This window comes from Brachionichthys hirsutus, chromosome 20 (genome assembly GCF_040956055.1).
Source record: "Brachionichthys hirsutus isolate HB-005 chromosome 20, CSIRO-AGI_Bhir_v1, whole genome shotgun sequence".
Taxonomy (NCBI): Eukaryota; Metazoa; Chordata; class Actinopteri; order Lophiiformes; family Brachionichthyidae; genus Brachionichthys; species Brachionichthys hirsutus.
The window spans coordinates 9,568,690-9,592,292 of NC_090916.1; the positions used below are offsets into that span (position 1 = coordinate 9,568,690).

At 56.3% G+C, this 23,603-nt stretch overlaps 3 protein-coding genes across 3 annotated transcripts in view; all 3 read right to left on the reverse strand.

Annotated features, from left to right (window-relative positions):
- Nucleotides 1–318: 318 nt before the first annotated feature.
- On the reverse strand, nucleotides 319–6,168 carry LOC137909358 (MAP/microtubule affinity-regulating kinase 3-like). Its single transcript, XM_068753810.1, has 17 exons — nucleotides 5,752–6,168; nucleotides 4,504–4,689; nucleotides 4,363–4,416; nucleotides 4,234–4,282; nucleotides 4,098–4,163; nucleotides 3,940–4,010; nucleotides 3,371–3,427; nucleotides 3,129–3,263; nucleotides 2,939–3,040; nucleotides 2,752–2,871; nucleotides 2,561–2,660; nucleotides 2,319–2,462; nucleotides 2,174–2,275; nucleotides 1,883–2,079; nucleotides 1,699–1,799; nucleotides 1,318–1,623; nucleotides 319–1,149 (listed from the first exon to the last, which is right to left on the reverse strand). Exons 1-17 carry the CDS (start codon nucleotides 5,800–5,802, stop codon nucleotides 780–782), a joined length of 2,211 nt encoding a protein of 736 aa, XP_068609911.1. The 5' UTR covers nucleotides 5,803–6,168; the 3' UTR covers nucleotides 319–779.
- Nucleotides 6,169–7,187: 1,019 nt separating this feature from the next.
- LOC137909667 (tumor necrosis factor alpha-induced protein 2-like) lies at nucleotides 7,188–11,860 on the reverse strand. Its single transcript, XM_068754128.1, has 14 exons — nucleotides 11,854–11,860; nucleotides 11,327–11,428; nucleotides 10,785–11,242; nucleotides 10,505–10,713; nucleotides 10,260–10,374; nucleotides 9,524–9,646; nucleotides 9,342–9,436; nucleotides 9,148–9,240; nucleotides 8,798–8,924; nucleotides 8,567–8,692; nucleotides 8,346–8,495; nucleotides 8,073–8,197; nucleotides 7,513–7,694; nucleotides 7,188–7,412 (listed from the first exon to the last, which is right to left on the reverse strand). The coding sequence occupies exons 1-13, from the start codon at nucleotides 11,858–11,860 to the stop codon at nucleotides 7,517–7,519; spliced, it is 1,908 nt and encodes a 635-aa protein (XP_068610229.1). The 3' UTR covers nucleotides 7,188–7,412; nucleotides 7,513–7,516.
- A 4,400-nt stretch (nucleotides 11,861–16,260) lies between these two features.
- The window catches only part of LOC137909669 (centrosomal protein of 170 kDa protein B-like), an 8,651-nt gene continuing 1,308 nt past the window's right edge, over nucleotides 16,261–23,603 (reverse strand). Inside the window, 21 exon segments of the mRNA XM_068754129.1 lie at nucleotides 16,261–16,457; nucleotides 16,603–16,654; nucleotides 16,735–16,828; nucleotides 16,960–17,048; nucleotides 17,513–17,650; nucleotides 18,387–18,543; nucleotides 18,627–18,870; nucleotides 19,170–20,465; nucleotides 20,468–20,780; nucleotides 20,782–20,870; nucleotides 21,074–21,182; nucleotides 21,283–21,417; nucleotides 21,836–22,117; nucleotides 22,120–22,261; nucleotides 22,263–22,374; nucleotides 22,377–22,493; nucleotides 22,496–22,554; nucleotides 22,556–22,664; nucleotides 22,842–22,976; nucleotides 23,099–23,455; nucleotides 23,458–23,560. Of these exon segments, the coding sequence (XP_068610230.1) occupies nucleotides 16,261–16,457; nucleotides 16,603–16,654; nucleotides 16,735–16,828; nucleotides 16,960–17,048; nucleotides 17,513–17,650; nucleotides 18,387–18,543; nucleotides 18,627–18,870; nucleotides 19,170–20,465; nucleotides 20,468–20,780; nucleotides 20,782–20,870; nucleotides 21,074–21,182; nucleotides 21,283–21,417; nucleotides 21,836–22,117; nucleotides 22,120–22,261; nucleotides 22,263–22,374; nucleotides 22,377–22,493; nucleotides 22,496–22,554; nucleotides 22,556–22,664; nucleotides 22,842–22,976; nucleotides 23,099–23,455; nucleotides 23,458–23,560 (4,329 nt within the window).

Genomic DNA, 23,603 nt, shown 5'->3' on the forward strand with positions numbered 1-23,603 from the left:
TGAAATATCTAATAAAGTCTGTGTGGGCCCGAACTAAAGCCCTGCTGCTCACCTGTCCTCATTCAACACACACCTGATGCGAGTCCAGCTGCAACATGAGAATCTAAAAACCAAAGCGGGTTTTTCAGCAGGTCAGTTGGGGCTGTGCCGTTACCATAGCAACACCAGCCCAGACCCGACGCTGTTTGAAATCTAGGAATGCGGATGTGGCGATTCCAGCGGGATGAAAGTCAGCTGATTGAATCATGAACACAAGATGTCCTCTCTGGGCTCCCGTAATTCCACAGCAGATCAAAGAAATCAATCCAGACAGGAAGCTGTGCCGAGTTCAGCGCGTTTAATGAGACCCAGATGAGTCCAAACTATTTACATCAATGGCCCCGCCCACTGGCTCTATGGGGCTGGTGGGTGTGGTCAAACACCTGCAGGTCACTCTTTGAAGAAACTAACGAACATCACAGCAGAACAGTTCCTGTTTAGTCTTCATAACACTGAACTCCAAGTCCCATGATCCTCTGCAGGACGTCCATTCACGCTGAAGCATAACGGCGGCGGGTGAGGGAGACGGACAGGTAGACAGCAGAAACCTGCTTTGCCTGTGTCTCCCTCTGACCTGTCTGTCTCTCTGACCTGTCTGTCTCTCTCTGACCTGTCTGTCTCTCTCTGACCTGTCTGTCTCTCTGACCTGTCTGTCTCTCTCTGACCTGTCTGTCTCTCTCTGACCTGTCTGTCTCTCTCTGACCTGTCTGTCTCTCTGACCTGTCTCGCTACCCGTCTGTCTACAGCTTGAGTTCGTTAGCGATCTTAGATGCGATGTTCTTAAAGGCGATGGACGTTCCTGAGATCCGTTTGAAGCGGACGCCGTTGAGCGAGAGGCGGGGCAGTTTGCACACCTCCATCTCCCATTGGACGAGGCTGTCGGCGTGCCCGTCTCCGTAGACGCAGAGCAGCAGGAAGTGCTCGCGCTGCTCGTAGTCACAGTTGTTGGCGTCCAGGACTTTCCTGATCTCCCTCATCATGTCCTGCGGCTCCATGGAGGACGTGGTCTTCATGCTCCAGGTGAACCTCAGGGAGCGAGGCTTGGAATCCTTCAGGTGAGGAGCAGCGGGAGAGCCAGGCTCCTCCTTCTGGTCGCACGCATCAGTCCGGCTGCAGAGAGGGAGGGCGTGTCAGCTGAGACGGAGGCGTGGCCTCGCTAATATTTGTGTTTCTATTCAAGCGTCCAAACTAAACCTGCAACTAGAAATAACACGGAGACTCATGCTGGTTTGTGATTGGCTGGCCTGGAGCTCCTCCCACAAAGCCAACGCGTCTCACCTGGCCTCGTCGGGCCTGCCGTTCCTCTCGGCCTCGGCCACGCCCCTGCGTGCGAGCTTGGAGGTGAGCTTGCTGAACAGGTTGGTGGACCCCCTGGCTCGTGATTGGGCGTCGTGCGACAGGCTGGGCGAGGCCGGGGGGCCGTTGTAGGTGGCGGTGCGTCTCTCTCTGAGCTGACCTCCGTGGAAGGTGCTGCGGCTCGCCGTCCCCCGAGGGAACCGGAGACGGTCCGGCGGAGTCGCTCCGCTGCTGACGCTGTGGGTGGAGGCTCCGCCCCCCGACCTCTGAGGGGTGGCGGCGGCTGAACTAATGGGGAGACAAACGGGCCACGCGTTACGCTCCGAGCTCAGGGCGCCACCTGGTGGACAGGTAGACCCGCACCTGTTGTCTTTGCCGTTCTGGAGCGCGGCCTGCCGGTGGTCGGTGGCGTTCCTCTCGCTGCAAACGTACGTGTTCCTCCGCGTCATGCTGGACGAGCCGCTCTGCGTGCAACACGACCGCAAACGCCACATCAAAGAAAGGGAAGCTCATTTCCTGCTTCCTGTTTACACACAGGTGAACTCACGGTGGGCGGGGCCGGCGCCTTCCTGCGCTCGGGGATGTCGGCCACGTTGGGGTTGTTGGCGTTCCCCAGCAGGGGACTGCCCCCGCCCACAGGACTGGACTTCCTGTTGTGACCGCCCACATCCTGTTTCACCTCCCCATCAGCTGCGGCTGCAGTCTGACTCCTCCTGGGGTGAGGAGCTGAGGAGGCGGGACACACTGTAGGGGGACGGGGACGGGGACGGGGACGGGGGACAGGAAGTAAGCGCGACGGAGCAGTGGGAGGGGGGGTCCACGGTTTGTAATCTGATACCTTGCTCGCTGTACCTCCTCTGTCTGGAGGAGGAGGAGGAGGAGGAGCGTTGGTTGACCCCGTGAGCAGGAGACGCCCGAGGTTTGGAGTCGCCCGCGGCCACCTGAGCAACAAGCAACACCGTCAGCACGCCCGCGGCGGCTTCACCCGTCGTTACCACGGTAACCACACCTGACCTCAGCAGCCCTGCGGCCCAGCAGCAGGTACGCGGCCGTGATGTCATCGTACTTCATCTTGGAGAGCGAGCTGTCGATCTCCTCTCGGGAGTAGCCCAGCTCCACCATCATGTCTGAAAGGTGCACATCACATGACGGCGTCCCGCCTCCTGATTGGCTGCCCGCCCGTCTGTCTGCGTGCTCTCTGTGTATTTGTACAACGGGTGCGTACCTATCCTCTTCTGGTCTCTGATGTCCAGCTCCGGCTCCACGAAGGGCTTCAGATCCTCCTCGTCCGAGCCGGCGTTGATCCAGCGATCCCGCATGATTTGCTGAAGGGGGGGGGGGATCAACCGAGAAACCGATCAGCGATCAATACGGTTGCCGTGCGCTCAGAGGCCGTGCTGTGGACGCGCCCCTGACCTCCAGCGTTCCCCGCTTCCCCGGGTTCAGCACCAGGAACCGCTTCAGCAGGTTCTCGCAGTCGGTGGACATGTAGAAGGGGATCCGGTACTTCCCGCGGAGCACCCGCTCCCTGAGCTCCTGCAGACACACGCGGATCAGACGCCGTTGTGCTAAGCTAGGCTAACCGGGCCGGACCGCCGCCCACCTTGAGGTTCTGCCCGTCGAACGGGAGCGAGCCGCTGACCAGCGTGTAGAGGATCACGCCCAGACTCCACACGTCCACCTCGGGGCCGTCGTACTTCTTACCCTGGAACACACGGGAACGCCGCCGCCGTTAACGTGGCCGAACTCACCGCTGACTCCTCCCACTGAGCCCATATATGGAGCGCTCCCACCTGGAAGAGCTCCGGCGCGGCGTACGGCGGGGAGCCGCAGAACGTGTCCAGCTTCCCGCCGACCGTGAACTCGTTGCTGAAGCCGAAGTCTGCTATCTTAATATTCATGTCAGCGTCCAGGAGGAGGTTCTCCGCCTGCGGGACGGGAGGCGGGGCAGGAGGCGGGACAGGAGGCGGGACAGGACGTCACGGGGGGTTCAAAGGCAGCTGGGAAATCTGGGTTTCAGCTCAGCATGCGTTACCTTCAGGTCTCGGTGAACGATGCGCTTCTGGTGGCAGTACTGCACTGCAGAGACAATCTGTGAGAGACAGACGGGCAGACAGACAGACAGACAGACAGACGGGCAGACAGACGGGCAGACAGACAGACAGACAGACAGACGGGCAGACAGACGGGTAGACAGACGGGCAGACAGACGGGCAGACAGACGGGCAGACGGGTAGACAGACGGGCAGACAGGCAGACAGACGGGCAGACAGACAGACGGGCAGACAGACGGGTAGACAGACGGGCAGACGGGCAGACAGACGGGCAGACAGGCAGACAGACGGGCAGACAGACGGGCAGACAGACGGACGGGCAGACAGACGGGCAGACAGACAGACGGGCAGACAGACGGGCAGACAGACGGGCGGACAGACGGACGGGCAGACAGACGGGCAGACAGACGGGCAGACAGACGGGCAGACAGACGGGCAGACAGACGGGCAGACAGACGGACGGGCAGACAGACAGACGGACCAGATAACAGTGCGTGTGAATCATCATCAGGAAGGAGCAGGCTCCGCCCCCACACCGCCACCATCTTACCTGTCTGAATTTAGCTCTGGCCTCCTTCTCCTTCATCCTCCCGTGAGCGACAAGGTAGTCAAACACTTCACCTGCAGAGACAGACAGACGAAGGGGACATGAAGCAGGGGGACGAGGGCCCAGGCGGCCCCGCCCCTCCCGGGCCGGGCGTGACTGACCTCCGCTGGCGTACTCCATCACCAGGTAGAGCGTCTTCTCCGTCTCAATCACCTCAAACAGCTTCACTGTGGAGAGACAGACAGGTGAGACGCGCAGACGGACGGGGGCGGGCGGCGTCCTCGCGACATCACCGACCGATGTTCGGGTGGTTCAGGATCTTCATTATTCGGACTTCTCTGAAGAGCTGAAAGCAGACGGACAGCTGAGACTCGGGACGCAGACAGACAGGTGACGCGTCGCTTGGAGGCGGAGCCAACGTCTCACCTTCTGAAGGCTGGTCGGATTCAGCTGCGTCTTGTCAATGATTTTGATCGCCACCTTTCAGGAACAGAAAGACGGCCGACAGGGGGATCAATCGCGTTTTCCATTCCGCAGCCCGTCCGTCCCTCGGGACGTCCCCCTCACCTCTCGTCCCGTCAGGACGTGTCGAGCCAGTTTCACTTTGGCGAAGTTTCCTTTCCCGATGGTTTTCATCAGCCGGTAGTTCCCGATGTGCGGCGTCTCGTCGGCGGCGGACGGGGAGTTTTTACAGCGAGAAGAGCGAACTGAGCGCGACGACGCCTGACTCCGCCCATCGCCCGCTGAGGTATGCTGGGAATTAAAAACAAAACCACAGCGACGGATGTCAATGCATATTTCTCAACCTGAGACACACACACACACACACACACACACACACACACACACACACACACACACACACACACCGGATCAAACGAACCGGCTCCCTTTCATCAGGACGTTCCACAGACGTCCACTAAATTACACAGAACACACTGCCCTCTGATTGGTCAGCAGAAAGACCCCCTGCTCTCTGTCCTCCAATGGCAGAGCAGGATGAGGAGAGGGTTCCGGCTCAGTTCAACCGAGAGACACCTGGAACTAACACGAGGACTAAAACGTCTTCCAGGACACCTGGACGACTTTGATCTGCTTTCATAATGCCTGAAACGTGAAGAAGCTTTGACACCCGGAGACCCGCCCGGAGACCCGCCCAGAGACCGACCAAGAGACCCGCCCAGAGACCGACCCAGAGACCCGCCCAGAGACCCGCCCAGAGACCGGCCCAGAGACCCACCCGGAGACCCGCCCGGAGACCCGACCCGGAGACCCACCCAGAGACCCACCCAGAGACCGACCCAGAGACCCGCCCGGAGACCAACCCCGAGACCCGCCCGGAGACCCACCCGGAGACCCACCCAGAGACCCACCCGGAGACCCACCCGGAGACCCGCCCGGAGACCCGCCCGGAGACCCACCCGGAGACCCACCCAGAGACCCACCCAGAGACCGACCCAGAGACCCGCCCGGAGACCCACCCAGAGACCGACCCAGAGACCCACCCAGAGACCGACCCAGAGACCCGCCCAGAGACCGACCCAGAAACCCACCCGGAGACCCGCCCGGAGACCCACCCAGAGACCGACCCAGAGACCCACCCGGAGACCGACCCAGAGACCGACCCAGAGACCCACCCAGAGACCGACCCAGAGACCCGCCCGGAAACCCACCCGAACCCGGGACCGGACCCGGAGGCCCATCAACCAGCTGGGAGCGGGACAGACGCCTCGAACCACTAATAAGTCCCACTCAAGAGGACAGCGCCAACAACCGGGGACAACAGCAACATCCCCGCCGTGAGGCGGAACTCACGTTTTCGGTGTCCCGCTCGTTGACGGTGGGTAAGGGGGTCCTGGCGGACATGTTACCCGGGTCACTGCGGGGGAAGTCCGATCATGAAGCCGCCTGTCCGCCGGAGACACCTGCCTAGACTTCGGACTGTCTTCGGGCTTATCTAGGCAGGATATGCCGAGGCATCACTGGGCCCAGGCCTGAATTCGGTGTCACGGCGCTATCTGTCCCGGTTCGGCTCGGCTCGGCTCGGTTCGGTTCGGCTTATTTTTCGACTGTTTGCAGCTGACATAGATCCGAACTGAACCGAAGCAACAGTTCCTCTTTACTGCTAAGTTAGCCGGCTAGCCCGGAGCACCGGCTGTGCGTCTCTGCGACAGGAGCGGGTCCAGTTCTACCGGTCCGGGGTCCGGTAAGCGGTCGAGCCTGGTTGACGGTTCCGGTTCCGCCAGCTCAGCGGCAGCAAGGTTTATTCAGCTTCTCGCCATCACAGAGACACTGTCCACCAAACGCTCTGCTAGCCACAGTCAAGATGGAGGACCAACCAAACCCAGCAAGCTGACAGGACGTGACGTCAGGGACGACGCGAGACGCGATTGGTTAGCCAGGCGGAGCGGCGGCGTTTCCTGTTGCTAGGGTGACTAGAGAGAACGGATGGACGCGGCAATGTTGGAAGAAACACGTCACAGAAAAAACACATATCTGTGATTAAAACACTCCAAAGTCACGAAGATTCATCTGTTTAGTAATACAAATTAATTAATATCAAACTAGAGAAGCCCTCAGAGCACAGACCACCCCCCCAGTTAGTTTTCATATCCAGACAGGAATCCGGGTCGCTCCCAGAATTTAAGGATCTAAATTAGACCACCTTCAGATTTTATTCGTAATCCCGCTAACAAACAAACGCTGTCAAGAACAAAACCTCCCTGGCGGTGGTAGTGTTGGTCCGGGAGGTCCTTGAAGTTCTTCCAGGTGTATTTGAATGAAAACTAAACCCTGTGAGGCCACGTGACCAGCAGGGGGCAGCAAACTGTTAGCATCACAAGATATTCATTTTCCATGTTGTCACATTTTAGAGCGATACAAACGTTCCTTTTTGTGGAGTGGCAGCAAAAAACAAAAATCACATCACGTGGTTTGTGGGAATAACAGATTTGCATATCAACATATCAAAACGCAAAAGTGCAGTAGTGACAACACCGGATGTAAATACATTCATTCATCACCATTTACAGGATATTTAGCATTTATTCTGATGTAGCATCACAGCTAGCTGCTAAACAGCCCCAGGAAATATATTTTAACTTGTTGCATCAGCTGCTAAATGATTTGTATTAACCCCCCCCGAGTCAGAAGCATCCTCCCTTTAAATTAACGCGTTCAGCGGTCAAACGGAGACAGGCAGCGTTTGAGTACTTTTATTTCACTATCTCATGTACATTTCAAGCGTTGGAGTGCTCTCACAGTGTGGTGCGAGTACTTCTACCTTCTTCCACTGCTCTTTGTGTACCAGTCGACACTGGAGAGAGAATAAAGTGACAGTTTTCATTTCGTGACGAATCTCAACATGTTCCAGGAGGTGTGGCCTCGGCACCAGAGCGAGAGCGAGCCAATCAGCAGCCAGGGTTTGTTCGGAACCGCCCTCACAGCTCCAAGGAAAAGTTTGATGACATTCATCTCTGAACCCCCCAGGACAGAAACCCGATCCGAGATCAGACAGAAACGTTTCATCCTTTCATGTTTGATTCTTATACAAACACATCAAACACGTTTGCTGACCTTGCTACATCCGATTGATCCGGTTATTGATCCATTTCACTTTGACCTTGGAGAAAAACGCTGGGCCGTGATTGGTGGAGACATCGAGGAGGCGGTTCTCCTCCACGCTCCGCCTGATGGAGCGAACGTCAGCAGCTGATAGGCCGGCTTTCAGAGCGAGCAGCACAGACACGTGAGCGTCGCTATGGAGACACGACGCGGAAGTCAAACGGTCATCAAAGTCAGAGTCCTCAGGTAGCAACACAACGTTCTCAGGTGTAAACAGGTAACAAAAACAGGTGGGAAAAGGAAGACGAGGAAGCAGAGGACAGACAGTTAGCGCCAGACAGGCGGGGCGAGACGCAGGAGGTGCTTCAGGGGTTAACCTCTGGCCCTCAGGGTTTTTCCATTCAGGTGTCGGTTCTGACACCTGAACCCCACCTGGCCACACCCACCCCCGCCCACCAGGTGTTTGTCACACCACTGATTCAGGTCACAGCTCCAGCGTTTGCATATGAGAACACACAGGAGCCCCGCCCCCCCCCCCCAGGTGATTCTTGGGAGGTAATCCGACTCCGTACCTGAGGTCGGGGAACGCCCTGGCGGCGCCGACCATCTCCAGCTGAAGGCTTTCCGGGTCCTGCAGGCGGAGGATCTCAGCCAGGCTGCGGAGCACGCCGTCCAACCACAGGGACTCGCTGCAGCCCTGGGGACGCAAAGACAGAGACGCTGAGGACGCCGCATGCTGGAGACGGGAGACATTCCGCAGCACCTGTCCAAGTTCCGACTGTTTGAAGGGTCAGAGCAGAACCTGGACGCTGGACCGAGACCTCGAGACCCAACGCGCGTCTCACCCCCTCGTCGAAGAAGTCGTTGATCTTCCGGGCGTCCTCCATCATCCGCTGAGCCCCCCGCACCTGCCGCTCCCCACCCTTCATCCTGGTCTTCATCATCCCCCTCACATAGTGCAGAACCACGTCCCGATGGACGCCACAGAGCAAGGACTGGAGACAGACAGGAAGGTCCCCAGTCAGACAGAGAGGCAGGTGGGAAGCAGGCAGGTGAACCGTCTCACCTGTCTGCAGGCTGGTTTCAGGTCAGTCAGGTCAGACAGCTGTTTGTTCAGAGCGTCCAGCAGAGAATCGACAACAGGAAGTGACTCGTCCAACCAGGCAGACGTCCACAGCGGGCTGAGACACACCTGAAAGCAACCAATCATTGTTTCTGATCGATGTGATGTCATCAACAACCACTAGAGACAGCTGGGAGTGGGCGGGGCTGATGTTGGAATGGAAGGAAGTCGCACCTTCAGCTGCATCTGGATGGGGCCGGTTAAACAGCTGTACCCACAATCCCACAGGGCAGAAAGCGTATCCAGGCAACGATCCTTCTGCTGCTCCGACAGACTTCCTGTTCGACCTGTGATGTAATCCCTGAGGACCGTCACGGTGGACCAATCAGCAGCAGCGTGGGAACCTCGCCGTCCAATCAGGATTCACTGAAACTTTTATTTTCTGATCTGAATGTTTAATGTCACTAAATGTTAAAACAATAAAAATGCTGACGTTTTTCATTAACAGTACAGAAATAAATATTAATAGACCAAAATAAATGTGTCCTTCGTAATGGTTGTCAATCCTCTGCAGGTAAGCCTACCTGAGCTGCTGCTCACAGACCAGCTGAGCTTTAACCACCGAACGGGCGTTGCCATGGTTACCCTTCACAAAACCACCCAAACTGTTCTTATAGCTGAAAAACACAAATTGTTCATGAATGGAAAATGAAATGTATAAAAACCTCAGGATAAATGCATCTCATTAATATGTATGAGTGGAGGGGGTGTGGCCTACCTGCTCAGGAAGCTCTCCAGGTGCGCTGTGATCCTTTCACCTTTGCTTTTGTCTCCGATCACACAGTTGAACTCGGTCATGGTGCTGTCTATCACCTGGAAACACAAAAACCAGAACATGCGCCTCACCCTGAGCATGAGGAGGTGAAATGGTTCCTCTCACCTGGATGGGCTGGAGCTCACCTGGATGACATCGATGGCCAGAGGACTGAAGCAGTATTGGTCAATGAGTTCGTGCTTCCTGTCGTTCATCCAGCTCTCTTCTTCTTTCTTCAGAGCTGTGTTCAGCCACAATCTCAACTGCTCCTGAAAGACGGACGAACGTTTCCCACGGCCTCCGGCGAGGCGGGAAGCCATTTCGCTTAAGGCCTAGGAAGAACGCCTCACCGGAACGCCTGACCGGAACACCTCACCGGAACGCCTGACCGGAACGCCTCACCGGAACCCCTCACCGGAACGCCTGAGCGGAACGCCTGAGCGGAACGCCTGAGCGGAACGCCTGACCGGAACGCCTGACCGGAACGCCTGACCGGAACGCCTGACCGGAACGCCTGACCGGAACGCCTGACCGGAACGCCTCACCGGAACGCCTCACCGGAACGCCTGACCGGAACGCCTGACCGGAACGCCTGACCGGAACGCCTGACCGGAACGCCTCACCGGAACGCCTCACCGGAACGCCTGACCGGAACGCCTGACCGGAACGCCTCACCGGAACGGAGGATTTACACGAGGAAACTCAGAGGAGCACCAGGAAATAACCTCCCCGCTAACCTAGCAAACCTTCCAGCTAGCCTTCTAGCTAACCTTCCAGCTAACCTTCCAGCTAAGCTTCCAGCTAACCTAGCTAACCTTCCAGCTGTCCTTCTGGCTAGTTCTGTTCACATTGCCTTCCAGCTAGCCTCATAGCTGACCTTACCTCTTTGTGGGTCAGGTACTGGGTCTCCAGTCGGTTCTGGAGGTCCGGCAGCAGCAGAGAACCCAAACAGGCCGTTTTAATCTTTCCCTCCAGATCCTGGTGGTTTAAAATCTCACTGCAGGCATAAAGAATGAACCCAGTAAGACGGCGCCGACCCGCCCAGCACGTCGTGCCGCTGCTACACATGCTACCATGTCCTCTGTAACGCGCTAGCCCGCGTCCCACGCGGACAGTGGGCGTCTCACCGTGGATAGCAGTGATTGGTCCAGAGCAGCAGGTAGCTGCAGTCGTCCAAGCCCACCTGACCGGAGAGCTCCGCCAGCCGGGAGGAGAAGCTCTGGTGGTAGAGTCCGGCGTACAGGTTGACCACGTCCATCTGTGGGGGGTAACAGTCGTTCACCTGTCTCACCACCGTCAGCAGGTCCTCCTTCACGCGCTTCCCCATGCGACACACCTGTACAGGTGAGCTAGCGTCAGTGCACCGTGCGCCTGCCGTGTCTCTCCTCTCTCGGGGTCGTCACCCACCTTCCTCTTCAGCGGCGAGGACAGCCCTTCGGCTCCAGCGGAGTCTTCCTCGGTGGCCTTCGTCAGCCTGGACTCCACCATCTTCTGCACCAGAGTGTTGTGAGTCCTGAGACACCTCTGTGGACGCCAGACCGGGACCTGGTCCTCTGGACAACCCGCCCAGCGCCGGTCCTGCACCTCCTGCTGCTGGATGGATGCCACAGCGCTCCTCAAGATCTCCATCGGCCCTGCCGAGGAGGAGGAGGAGGAGGAGGAGGTGAAGGTGTTATGGACGGCCACCCATAACTGCAGTCTGAGCGCCTCCGAGTCTTTATACAGGTCGTCCTCCTCTTCCTCACTGGGGGAGCCCTGACTGAACAGCTGCTCCTCCCTGAGGATCAGCCTCCTGCTGACCTCCTCCAGGTGCTCCTCCTCCTCCTCCTCCTGCTGGAGGGCCTCCTCAAAGTCCAGCTCATCCCCTGCAAAAGAAACAGAACATAGTTCTGCTGGTTCTGACGTTCTGTCGAGTCGGATATGAAACGGTTCTGGGCGTCGCCTCGTACCCGGCGGGTCTTTGCGGTTCCGCTCTCTGCGTTTCTTCCAGAACTCTGCCGGGTTCTTGAGTTTGGGCAGTCTCCTCCTCTCCTTTTCTCGGTTCTCTTTATCTGTTCCCGCAGAACAAATAACCGAATTCAGAAGAGAAGACGTTGATTGAACACCTGAATTGTGATTGGGTTTATTTTATTATTGATTTATTTTTACTTGATTAGATGTTTTAATCAGTCGCATCTCACATTAATCATGACTCAACCCGCATTCGAGTCTTTTAATGAGGTCAGTGAACGCACCGCGACAGGAGGCAGAGATCTTGTTGCATCATGAACCATCTAATCAATGATTTATCCGCGTCGGTGCGTTCAGGATCCAACGCAAATCATCAATAACCGATCGTTAAACAAAGATAGAAACAGATCAATAAAGCGATCAGATGATCTAATGATCGTAGTCAGCGTTTAGTTAAAGTGAAAAGGCTTTCAGGTGAAAACACGCGGCATTAAAATAAGAATTAAAGTTAAACGCGTCCTCCTACCTCCCATCTCTCGGTCGTCTGATTCTCTCAGGGAGCAGCCCGGACGAGGGGCGGGGCTAGACGCATGACGAGGTGGAGCATCCGATCAATATTCATTGGATGGATTATTTAATCGATTAGGTTTATGTTATTTAAATGTTTTCCACATGTACAATTTTACTGTGCACGAATCACTTGTCTAACCCCGCCCATATCACTGATACAAACCCCGCCCACCTGCCTCCCAGCTGTTTAGAAATCTTATTCCTGAAGTATTGAGTTTCTGTTGTTTTCCCACGTTACTAGTTATAGTTACCGGTACATTTAAATCTGTAAATGTGATAAACATCACATCACGTGACTTTGTTTAGATGTTGGCGCCACAGTTCCAACAAAACATCCAATAAAAAAAATCGATCAATTATTGTAAACTGTGTCTGTGATCAATGATCAATGTGATCTCTTCCAGGACTACAGCGCCCCCCCGTGTACAATAGCTGTCAGTGCAGGGATGAAAACCGAGGGAGTGACGCCTGGTTGACGTCTCACCTGCACCTGTGTGACGTCACTCACACCTGACGTCTTCTCTTCTGTACTTCGATCATTAACCAGCTGTTAATAATCAATGCAGCTGTGATCAATAATAGATGGAGGAGGCGGATCAAGGCTCAGGTGGAAAGGGGCGGAGCATCGGTCGACACCTGTCTCATGGGAGGGAACCAAAATAACAAAGGCGGCTAGAAACCCTGAATCAGCAGAACGTTCTGAGCAGATCGATCAGAGCCTTATCGATGTTTACAAACCCAAAACAAACATGTAACAACAACAACAAGTCGCCACAGGATCAATAACAAGTCAGGGGTACAACCTGGGGGGGATATTATGGTCTGGAGAGGAGACAACGCTGAAACCGAGAGTCACACGAGAATGAGGCAAACCAGGACGACATGCAAAACCACGCGCACACGCACACACGCACGCGCACACACACACAGAGGAAGAGAAACCTGAATTTGAATCGGGACGACCTGAACCAGTCTGACCAACAACGATCTTATCATCTTATCTCTGAAGTGGGACATTATTGATTAGTATTTTACCATCATCATCATCATCATCATCATCATCATCATCATCAGGTGGGTCCTCGTTCTCTTCTTCGTTTCATAATGCTGTATCAGCGATGCGTTCACTGGACTCAGTTCAGAGGATTTTCATCTCGTCGTGTGACTTGATAATCGATCGAGGATCAATCAGAACGTGTTTGTTTAACAGCTGCTGTGCGGTGAACACAATGAACTGAATCGCTTCAGGCTCTTTCATGTCTCAGGTACACCTGCGTGTGAAGAGAAGCAGAAGTTTGTGGTTGGAAACAGGAAGTAGATGAATTCCTAAATCCGTCCAACAAAGTGTTAATTTCAGGGCAAGCTGTGGTGCGTTCAAGGACCCCCCCCCCCCCCAGTGGAAAAAACAGCTCACTAACGGTGTTCAATAATCCAGGAGGCAGCAAAGGCTTCGCTGTCGGATCGACTCATCTCACCTGTCTCACTTTTCCTTTCCTTCTCTCACCAGCCGGTCGCGTCTGGTGAGAAAGAGAAGAAGAAGAAACGACCCGTTTCTAACCGTTACAGGATCCTAAACATTCCGGAGCTCTTCGGGAAAAGCGCTGATCCGGGATCGGATCGTTCCTACGCCCGAAGAGCTCGCTGAGGAGCGAGTCGAGGTTCTGGTGAAGGTTGAGTCGGTTTTATTTTGTCTCCTCTCAGAATTCTCTGATTGGCTAAAATGACGCAGGTGATGCACACCTGTGACCCGGTGGGTGGAGATCCTGGGCAAGAGGCGATGGCTTTCCAGGTGAGCCTGAAACACTCTTAGTTGGAATCATTTTTGGCGGACTGTCCTTTAAAAAAGGCGTGGCCAGTCAGCCAACAGGTGAGCGTTTTGATTGGTCCCTTCCTCCATTCCCAGGGTTTTCCAGACCCTGTGGAGCATCTTTCAAAACTTTCCAGGCATCTTCCGTCCATTGTGGTGGAGCCGACCGCCGGGGGGGAGGTGGAGAGCGGCGAGCTCCGCTGGCCGCCTGATGATGTCATCAGTGACGTCAGAGAGGGCCCAGCTCACGAGGCAGGTGAGGTCGTTAAACTGTAACAGATATATTGATTAGTAATGGTCAGACATCATCGGGTGCTTGTTTCCCAGGCTCAGGTGTACCTGTGGAGGAGGTGAAGCCACAAGGGTGGGTGATGGGAAGAGACTCTCAGCCAATCAGCGTGGAGGTCTCTGTGTGGAAGGCGGGGCTGACTCACATGTAGCCCCGCCCCCTGACAGGGAGTCAAAGCAGGACAACGATTTGGAGATTTAATTAAGTTAATACGTCTGGAAGATCAGCGGGCCCCAGAGGATTCTGGGAAATCGAAAAAATAGTTGTATTTAGACTTTAAATTGTCTCTCTTTTTACAAAATATTTGTGTGTTTGTATTCATTTTATTTATCACAGTGAGGCTGGTGGAGATTTCTATTTTGTTTCTCTCCTGAAAAGATGTCAAACAAAAGCCTTTATTTATTTTATTTATGTTAAATGTCTCCTCTTCAAATTCTTCAGATCCAAATTGTTGAACATTTCTCCATTTAGAACCGATGAAATGTTCTGTATTCGTCGGGGGAAGGAAGCTGAAGCATGTAAACATCAGAGCATGAAATCAGTTTATTACAAATGACAAAGAACACCTGTTGATGATGAAGGTGAGAGTCCAGATGTCCGTAAAACATCCGAACTTCAGCCAACCAGGAGATCAAACCCGGCAGAAACGCAGCGGTCGACTGCAGATCAACGCGTAAAAAAAAGGATTTAAACAGGAAACACGGTTTGGTGCATCTCTGAAGCTTACCTGCTGCACAGGTGCATGCACTGTAAAACAAACAAACTGAAAAGCAAGTAGCCCAAATGACAAATCACCTGCAGCAGCAGCGGTGACATCGTCACAGCAATGGCCAATCAGGTTTGTGATGAATCGATACATTCTGATGCTTCTAAGATCAAATGTCAAATGAAAAAGTGCACATTTGGTGAAATAGCCTCAAACCCTCACCTGCCGCAAGCTACAGGAAACATGCACTTTACAAAATAAAAGTATCCCGTTTCATAAAATCACACGTTCCGTTTCAGCTCGCAGCGTCCACTGCATCAACAGTCCAGGATATATTTAGCCTAGCTTAGCGCAAACACTGGAAGCAGGGGGAAACAGCTAGCCTGGCTTCATCACAAGGGAAACTGAACCTCCCTAAAGTTTCTGAGTTTCCGGGTTCAAATTCTGATTCTATACATTTTTGCAGAATGTCTGATTTAAATCTTTAAAAAAAATATAAAAAACTGATAACATTCATGTTACTTTGGTTTTTAACACTTTTGGCTACGGTATTAGCTTTTTAGCTAACAGCATCCAACATGTGGCTTATGCATCTGCTTTGATGGACAGAGGCCAACAGTATCCTCCTGCTTCCAGTTTTAGCACTAAGCTAGGCTAACACACGATCTCCATCTGAATCCAGGGACAACAAAGAAAGCTAACAATCCCAATCACATCTGACAAATGGAGGTAAAACACAAATCTCAGGGACGACATCGACGTCAGGACTCGATCTGGACGTCAAAGCTAATCTCATTAGCATGGTTCGCCGTTGACTTTAGGAATGAAACATTCTTATTTCAATCTTCATTTTAAACTCGTTTTCCGTAGCTTCCAGACACACTTCACAATGAACTAGGTTCGTAGTCATGGCGATGGCTCACGAGTTACGACGGAAGACAGATGCTAACCCTTAGGCTTTTTCTCAAATCTAAGGGAATCTACCCCGACACTCGACACCCAAACCACGGCAAGACGGCAACGGAACATTCACTAAAATAGCATCGCTTTTACGTCTACAGACGAAGCCAGACGGCGACGGTCTGTGATGCCGAAGCGTGGAAGCGGCATGGGCATTAAACAGATCTGTCGTCTATCAAAGCACAAACGTTAGCAATATATGTCTGTACATCGTCGGCGTACGACTGTGCCGTGAGCGGCTGCTTCTTTCGGTAGCTTCGACTAAAGTTTGTTCGGCTTGTGCGACGTAGAAGCAGCTCTACGTAAATACACGGTTCCACGCAACGGTTCTAATCGACGGAAACAAATGGGCCTTGTGTTTCTGGAGGGTTCGAGTCGGATCCAGCCCGCTGGCAGGAAGGTCGCCTGCTGTTTCAGATGAGATCAGACAAACGGCTGGCGACCGCTTTGAAACGTGTGACCGTCCATAAACCCGTCCACCGAAGCTTCACCGCGAAGCTGCCGACCGTTGCGACCCAAAGCTACGCTAAGGTAATCCAGAGTGGTCCTGGGTGCGACAGCCAAAGACCACCTGGGACGGGATCGCCACAGAGGGGCCGTCTCAGGCCCGATAGGGGGTCCCGCCGGCTCCACGAGGCGGTCTTTTGGTGCTTTCCTTGGTGTTGGAGGTCGGCGGGCAACCACGGGGCCTGGCAGCAGGTTTCTTCTCCTTTAAGGACATCCGGGTTTGACTGACGGACGACGCCCCCAACGCTGCAGGCTGGACACTCCCCCCTGGTTCCACAATGGTGTTAATAACTGGCAAGAAAAAGAGGACACTAGTGATCATTGCATGAAACTAAAATGAGTACAGTCAGAGACGGGGGGGGGGGGGGTGTTCGGAGTGGAAGCCGGGTCCTTGTGGGGGTGCCCTGGATTCAGTTTTAACCCTTCGGATCAGTACCTTCCAGCTGCCTCTGGACTCGTCTCAGCTCCTTCAGGATGGAGGTGATTTCCTGTGGGATCAAACGGACCGGATCACGGAGCGTTGGGGCTGGGCCCACATCGGATCAGAGCCTTAGAGTTTGGGACAAACCTTGTTGGAGGTTTTCAGGAGAGGGACTTCGTTGTCAGAGTTGATCTTCGCCTCAATCTCTTCCCAGACGTCCGCCTTGTTCTGGAACAGAACCCTGGGAATGCACGAGCACAGCGGAGGAACGCTCAGGCCGGAAGGATCCGAGTCCCTGAACCACCGGAGCCCGAACGGACTCTTGTGGACACCACAACCTGTCCTTGTCTCCGCCCTGGCCGGCTTCCTTACTTCATTTTCTCGGCCAGCTGCTCCGTGTTCTCCCGGATGGCCTGAGACAGCTGCGACACCGGATTCAGCATCAGGTTGTCCAGGATCACCTGAAAGAGAGGAGTCGGGATGAGTCGGGATGAGTCGGGATGAGTCGGGTCGCATCCTGCTTTCCCAGCACACTAAAACTAACTGCAGCCGCAGGGTGGATGGATTCAGGAGACGTTCACGCCGCAGGCTCACGTCGGAACGTCGGCCCGGAGACGCTCGTCCGGCTCCCAGTCGGATCGGCGAACATTCCCGCTGCTACAGATCAGAGAGTTCATGGATCAAGAGATACCGCTAGCAGGTCAGAGAATGGAACGCAGGAATACACGGGATTCTGCTGGATCCGGATCGGATCCGTCAGACAGGAAGGAGGTTCCGTTTTCATCCAGGCCCATTTTACGGGAGGGACCGTTTATATATCAGTAATGAATGAATGATGGGAACTTGCAGGCTCCGCCCACTTGATCCAGGCCGCCTGACACCGAGCTGCAGCGTGAACGTAGCCTCGGCGGGATTAGACAGTGACCTCTTCGCGGTTCCATGGACGGCACTGCTTAGAACCGGGCTCCGGCTCGTTCATGTTTGCGTCCAGGCCGGAGACTGCGGCAGAACCGGGAGGAACCTTCTGGTAGTTTAAACTGGCCTCAGGGATACGGCGGACCAGCTGGAAAGAGAGTAGAGTGATCCATCAGGGCCGGGAGGGGCGGGCCGGCGCCGTGAACATGCACCGGGTCAGCATGCGGCTGCAAGGGTGCAGGGCCGGGAGTTTTAGTTGTGCTGGGATGCAGCGTGCTACGAGAGGAGGGCGGGGCCACCCAACAGGTGAGAAGCTCCATGAACCGGCTCCAAACCAGTGAGACCAGTTCATTCATGGGCAGGGAATGGAAGTTTATGAGGACGGCTACCGGGAAAAGACGGATCGGGAGAGTTGTAAAATCCCCCCCTCTCATTGGCCAATGGGAGGGACCGCCCCTCTGCTCTGATCCTATTAAATCAGTTGCAGGAAAATTCGGTAGTTCTGTCATCGATAAACTTTCATACCAGAACAATAAACCATCATTAAAAATCAAGAGAGGGAGTTAGTCTCAGTGATGGGAGGGGCAGGATGGTGGAGGAGGAGAACCAATCACAGAGCAGGAGGGCTGATGAGTCAGAGATGGTCGAACCTCACGTGAGAATGGACAAGATGGCGCCTGGGCAGCGGAGCAGAGGAATGAGTCATGAGAACCCGAAGCATGACGAAGCCCCCCCCCCCCCCCCCCCGATCCGGTTCTCTAGAATCCGGCGTCACGGAGACGAAACGGAACCACACGGGACGGATTTAAAATGCGAGTCGCGTCTAAAGCCGTCGTTACGACCGCGGCTTTAGAGGTCGGACAATGTCGGACGACGGCCCCCACCTCCTCCCTGGCGGAGACGGTCGAGGCCGGCGTGCTGGGCAGCGAGCTGGGCGACGTGGCGGCGCCCAAGCCGGAGGCGGGCGAGTCTCCATCCCCGGCTACGTCGTGGATCTCCTTGGCCAGGATGGCCAGATCTTTGGCGAGGTCCTGGCTGAGCCTGGAGAGGACAGAAGACGCTTAAAACGAGAGACCAACCGGGGGCAAGCGAGCCAATCAGAGGTCGTTTCATCGCTCCATTACTTGGCGATCTCAGCGCTGTGCGTGGACCAGTTCTGGTAGGGGTCAACATAGTTCTGGTCCTCGTCTTCCTCCGTCTCTTGTGCGACGGACCTGGATCGGGTCGCAGCTGTCCGGTGGGTCCGCGGCGGCTGGCCCGAGGAGGACGAGTGGGAGGAGCGTTTGGGTCTGGGCGTCCCGGCGCTCATCTCGTAATCTTCCTCGGAGGAGGACGAGAAGTCCGAGCCCTTCTGCCTCCGTCTAGAACCTGAAAACATTTGAATGCGGATCTGTTTTAGTGAAGCGGCCTGAGACGACGGTCACGGTCCACCTTCTGGACCTGCTGGGGGGGTCTGCCGGAGCAGGTTCAATAAAGGAGACGGATAACACTAAACCAGGCCTGGTTCTGGATCCACAGAGACCAGGAAGACGAATCAGAACCTGGCCTCTGTTGGCGGCTTGGCGGTTCCGCTCCTGGTTTTTAGAGGCTTTGTGGATCCAGATCCGGGTCGGCACCCAAACTGACTGAAGAACATTTAGACTCGTCATAAACTATCCGAGACTCACCGGTGGTGGGACACTTGGCTCCGCTGGACCGGGTACGGGTAAGCGGTTGCTTCCCCAGAGCTCCGCCCCCTTTGCCAGCACCTTGGCGGGCATCGCCCACCGATGTCCTCCTGGTGGCGACCGCAGGTTCAGAGTTCCGGTTGGAGAAGCTGGGCCGGCCCGTGGGCGCGGTCTCGTTGTCACTGGGGCCCGTGAAGGAGCCGGTCCTCTTCCTGGGCATCGCTAGGACGTCCAGCCGGGACAGCTTCCTCCCCTCCGCAGACACTTTGGGCGCCGTGATGTTGTCAGAGTTCTGGGAGGCCCGGTCAGTCTCGGCACCTTCGTTGTCTGACGCTTCGCCCAGGCGGGCTCGCCGAAGCATGGACGCTCTGGTTGGGCGTGGCGCCGACAGGCTGTTGGACCGCGTCAGGACCTGCTGGGTCCCCGTCCTGGGACTCCTTCCGTTGTCCTCTTTCTGAAGAGGAGCGGTGACTTTCTTGCTCCGGCCGGACGGACGGGAAAGTTCATGGTCGGACGCCGTGGCTTCAGTCCAACGTGGACCAGAACCCGGACCCTCCGACAGATCTAGAGATCCACGGGTCCCGGCACTGCGGCGCATCTGGAAGCGCTTGGTCGCCTCCGCTTTTCTCGCTGCGTCCGCCGTCCCCTGGCCGCGGCGTTTCTCGGAGAGGCGCTCGCGGGCGCTGAGCTGCCGTCCCTTCTCTTGGATGGACGGGCTGGACGAGGACTTCTCCTTCTGGAGGCTGCTGATGGGGGGACGTCTTCTAGCAGCGGCGCTGATGGGCGTGTTCTTGCTGCTCACCTGGCTCACCTGGCTCACCGTGCTCGCCGTGTCCACGTCCGACTCGGCAGACAGGGAGTCGTCCACCTGGCTGGACGAGCCTCCTCTCTTTGAACTCCGCCCCGAGCCAGAGGAGGACAACTTGGCTTCCAGGGAGGACGGCGCTCCTTCTGTCTCCCGAAGGAAGGGCTGCGCGTCCTGGAGGTTGTCCCGCCTCTGCTCCAGGTCTCTGATGGACGGGTGGCTGGAGATGTGGGGGAGCTTCTTCAACTGGACGGTGTCTCCGGGACGGTCTCTGGTGAAGCTCTCCTGCCTGCCGATGGACGACGTGTCCTTGGTGGGGACAGGATCCTTGCCCTGTGTTTGGAGGTTTGGCGCAGAGCTGTTGGGTTTGACCCCGGTCCTCCTGGGTTCGTGTCCACTCAGGTGTCGAATCAGGACGGTGGTGGGCGGTGTCTTTGTTAAGGGGTCGCGTGTCTTCTCAGACTGGACGGAGCTCCGGGCCTGGTCAGGTTGCCGGGACCGTCTTCAGAACCGATGTAGAAAGATGTGGATTTGGTAGCGGGAGACGTTTTCTCTGGACCACTGAGCCGAGGAGCTCCAGGAGAGACGGATCCCGTCTCGACCTGGTTTGTCCTCGTCCGCTCCAGGACAGGTCCGTCCTCCGAGCGGCTGGCCTCGCTCAGACTGTCTGGGTCTACGTCGTCCTCAACGCACAGACACTGGGCGGAGTCCTGCGGCTGGGGGGGACGGGAGACTCTGTCCAGAGGTCCCTGACCCAGGTAGGGGTCACTGCGGATCGGGATGCTTGGAGGGACTCTGTCCAGTTTTTTCCGGCGGCACCTGGGGAAGCAGCCTCCTGGTCCTGCCGCTGGACTCCAGCTCAGCGTTTCCCATCGACCGGATCACGAAGCACGGATCTACGAGAAGAAGTCAGATCGTCTCAGTCCCCCGAAGAAAGACGCGTCCATCGTGTCCCCTACTAAAATAGTCATTTAAATCAATTCTGCTGTTAGTGAAGGAAAATATTGATCTCTTTAGGTGTTGATCTGAAGATGGAGCGTTGGTGAAGTAAAACTAGAACCCCGGATTAAAGACAGAATTTTAACGGTAACTTCCAGACGTCCCCCCTGCGGTGGAGTGGAACCGAGTTCGGCATAGCCGTCTGCTAGACTGGCCCAACGTGAAACCCATTTAGGTCCTTCAGGACCGGCGGGATGAGCCGGTGGAACCTGGAGAACAAAACAACACCACTAGAGGGCAGCAGCCTTCATGCACTGGGACGAGAACACGCTACATGCTACGCGCCCTAGCGTTCCAGCGGGTCTTTACCTGTCTGGGGCCCGTGGGGGGGCCGCTGATAGCAGCGGGGACAAAGCCATGCAACGGGTCCACAGCGCTACCACCGCTAGGTAGCTTAGCGTCCTCATCCTTGCTGTCCTCCGGAGAGTCCAGGACACCAAACACCTGTCAGCGCAGGACATGCATGAGGAGGGGGGGGGGCAGAAGGACAAGCGTTCTCATGCTTCCCTGAGCCAATCAGAACACGCTTTCTGGCAGGAGAAAGACGAGGACGGGGTGCGTCCCTACGGCAGACTGGATAGCTGTTAGCTTGAGCATTGCTAAAGTCAGATTAAGTGGGTTTAAAGGGGTGTAAAACAGAAGAGCGTTAACGGCTCTCACTAGAACCGCCCCCGGTCAGCACGCTACAGCGCGGCTCCGCCCCGGTCAGCACGCTACAGCGCGGCTCCGCCCCCGGTCAGCGCGCTACAGTGCGGCTCCGCCCCCGGTCAGCACGCTACAGCGCGGCTCCGCCCCCGGTCAGCACGCTACAGCGCGGCTCCGCCCCGGTCAGCACGCTACAGCGCGGCTCCGCCCCCATCACCTGGTCGATCATGCTGCGAGCCTCCTCCACCTCATGGTCCTGTCCCTCGGTCTCGATGGTGTAGGTCCCGGCGTCACTCAGGCTGTCGTCTTCCTCATTCCTCATCATCCTCCGGGAGCCCCCCAGCGGCTGCATGGGGGGCAAGGGAGGCCCAGGGGGGCAGGCAGAGGGGGCACCGGGGGGGGCGGAAGACTTTGAGAGTCCTGAAGGCCGTGAGGGGGAGGGGGGGTAAGAGGCGGAGCAAGCAGGAGCTTCTTGAGGGGGCGACACCATCACCGGGGGGCAGAGACCGGGGGCGGGGGGGACATCTCGTCGCTTGTTGGGGAGGAATCCTTTAAGAATTCAGCAACGAACTCCCGAGCGAGCTTGGACTTCGTCCCGACGCTGCCGAAAGGCCTGATGGTAATCTCCGAAGAGGAGCGAGAGGGAGCCAGAGGAGGCCGCCTCCCCTCCGTCTTCTCCTCTTCAGAGAGCTCGACCTCTGGGGCCACCGTGAGCCTGGCCCTTCAGGGGAACCGTCACCTGCTGGGTGGGGGGACGTGCCCGTGGACGGACGCCGGCCTCTCGCCGCCTTTGCGCCGCTCCAGCTTGGTCTTCAGGGCGGGGTAGGAGTCGGCGTGGGCGGGGCTGTGCGTGAAGGACTGCGACCGTTTTTTCGAGGGTTGTCGTCGAAGAACTCGATGATGAAGGCCTGCTGGGCGAGGTGCTCCGGTGGGCCCCGGCTGAGGAGGACTGTGGGACAGGGGCCGCTCGGGGGCCACGGGCGGGGCCGGCGCTGCTCTGGGTGGAGAATGCTGCAGAGGCCGGCGGCGGGTTGGCGTTGGAGCAGCCGGCGGGGAATGGACGGATGGACCTGACTGGACCGTCTGGACCGTCTGCTGCGACTGCGCCGACTGCGCCGACTGCTGCGACAGCGCCGACTGCTGCGACTGCGCCGACTGCTGCGTCTGGTTCGACTGCTGCGACTGCGCCGACTGCTGCGACTGCTGCAACTGCGCCAACTGCTGCGACTGCGCCGACTGCTGCGACTGCGCCGACTGCTCCGTCTGCGCCGACTGCATGGACTGCTGGGATTCGCTCCTCCTTCCTTGGAGCACCGGATCCTCCGAGTCACTTTGGGTTCCGTCCTCGTGATGGTGACCTGGGAACAAACGGGAAGACGTCAAACCTTGTAGCGACATGTCGCAGGCATGGAAGGAGATCGATCTAAGAACTAATAATCGATCAGGTTGGTATTGATCCCGATCCTTTCACGCGACTGACCCTTCAGAGTCTTGACGTTGACGGCGAGGTCACTCTTGGTGCTGTACACGTCTTCACATGTTGGACGTCTTCTCATCAGGGTGACATCACTGTGGATGAGCCAATCAGCGACCTTGCTCTCTGATGACATCACCTCAGCTGGCGTGGCCGTTGCGAACCTGGGAGGCGGAGCCTGCTGCTTCCTCTGGCGGGTGGAGAACTTGGTAACATGGTCTTTGATCTTGATCTTTCCGGGCACGCATTGGTCAAACTCAATGGTGAAGGAGGCGTGGCTCTGAACGACGGGCGGGGTTGGAGTGGGAGGGGAGCCAGGGGGCGTATCCGTGTCCTTAGTGGGGATTTCATGAAGCTCCGCCCCCGGGGTTTTTGGTGCTGGAAGTCCTTGGTGGGGATCTCAAAGTAGCTTGGTTCACGGTGGTACGGAGGGAAGACGCTCTTCTTTTGGGAGTCTGAAGGATCCCGCTGGACTTCTGGGACACAAAACCAGTCCAGAACTAGTCAGGAC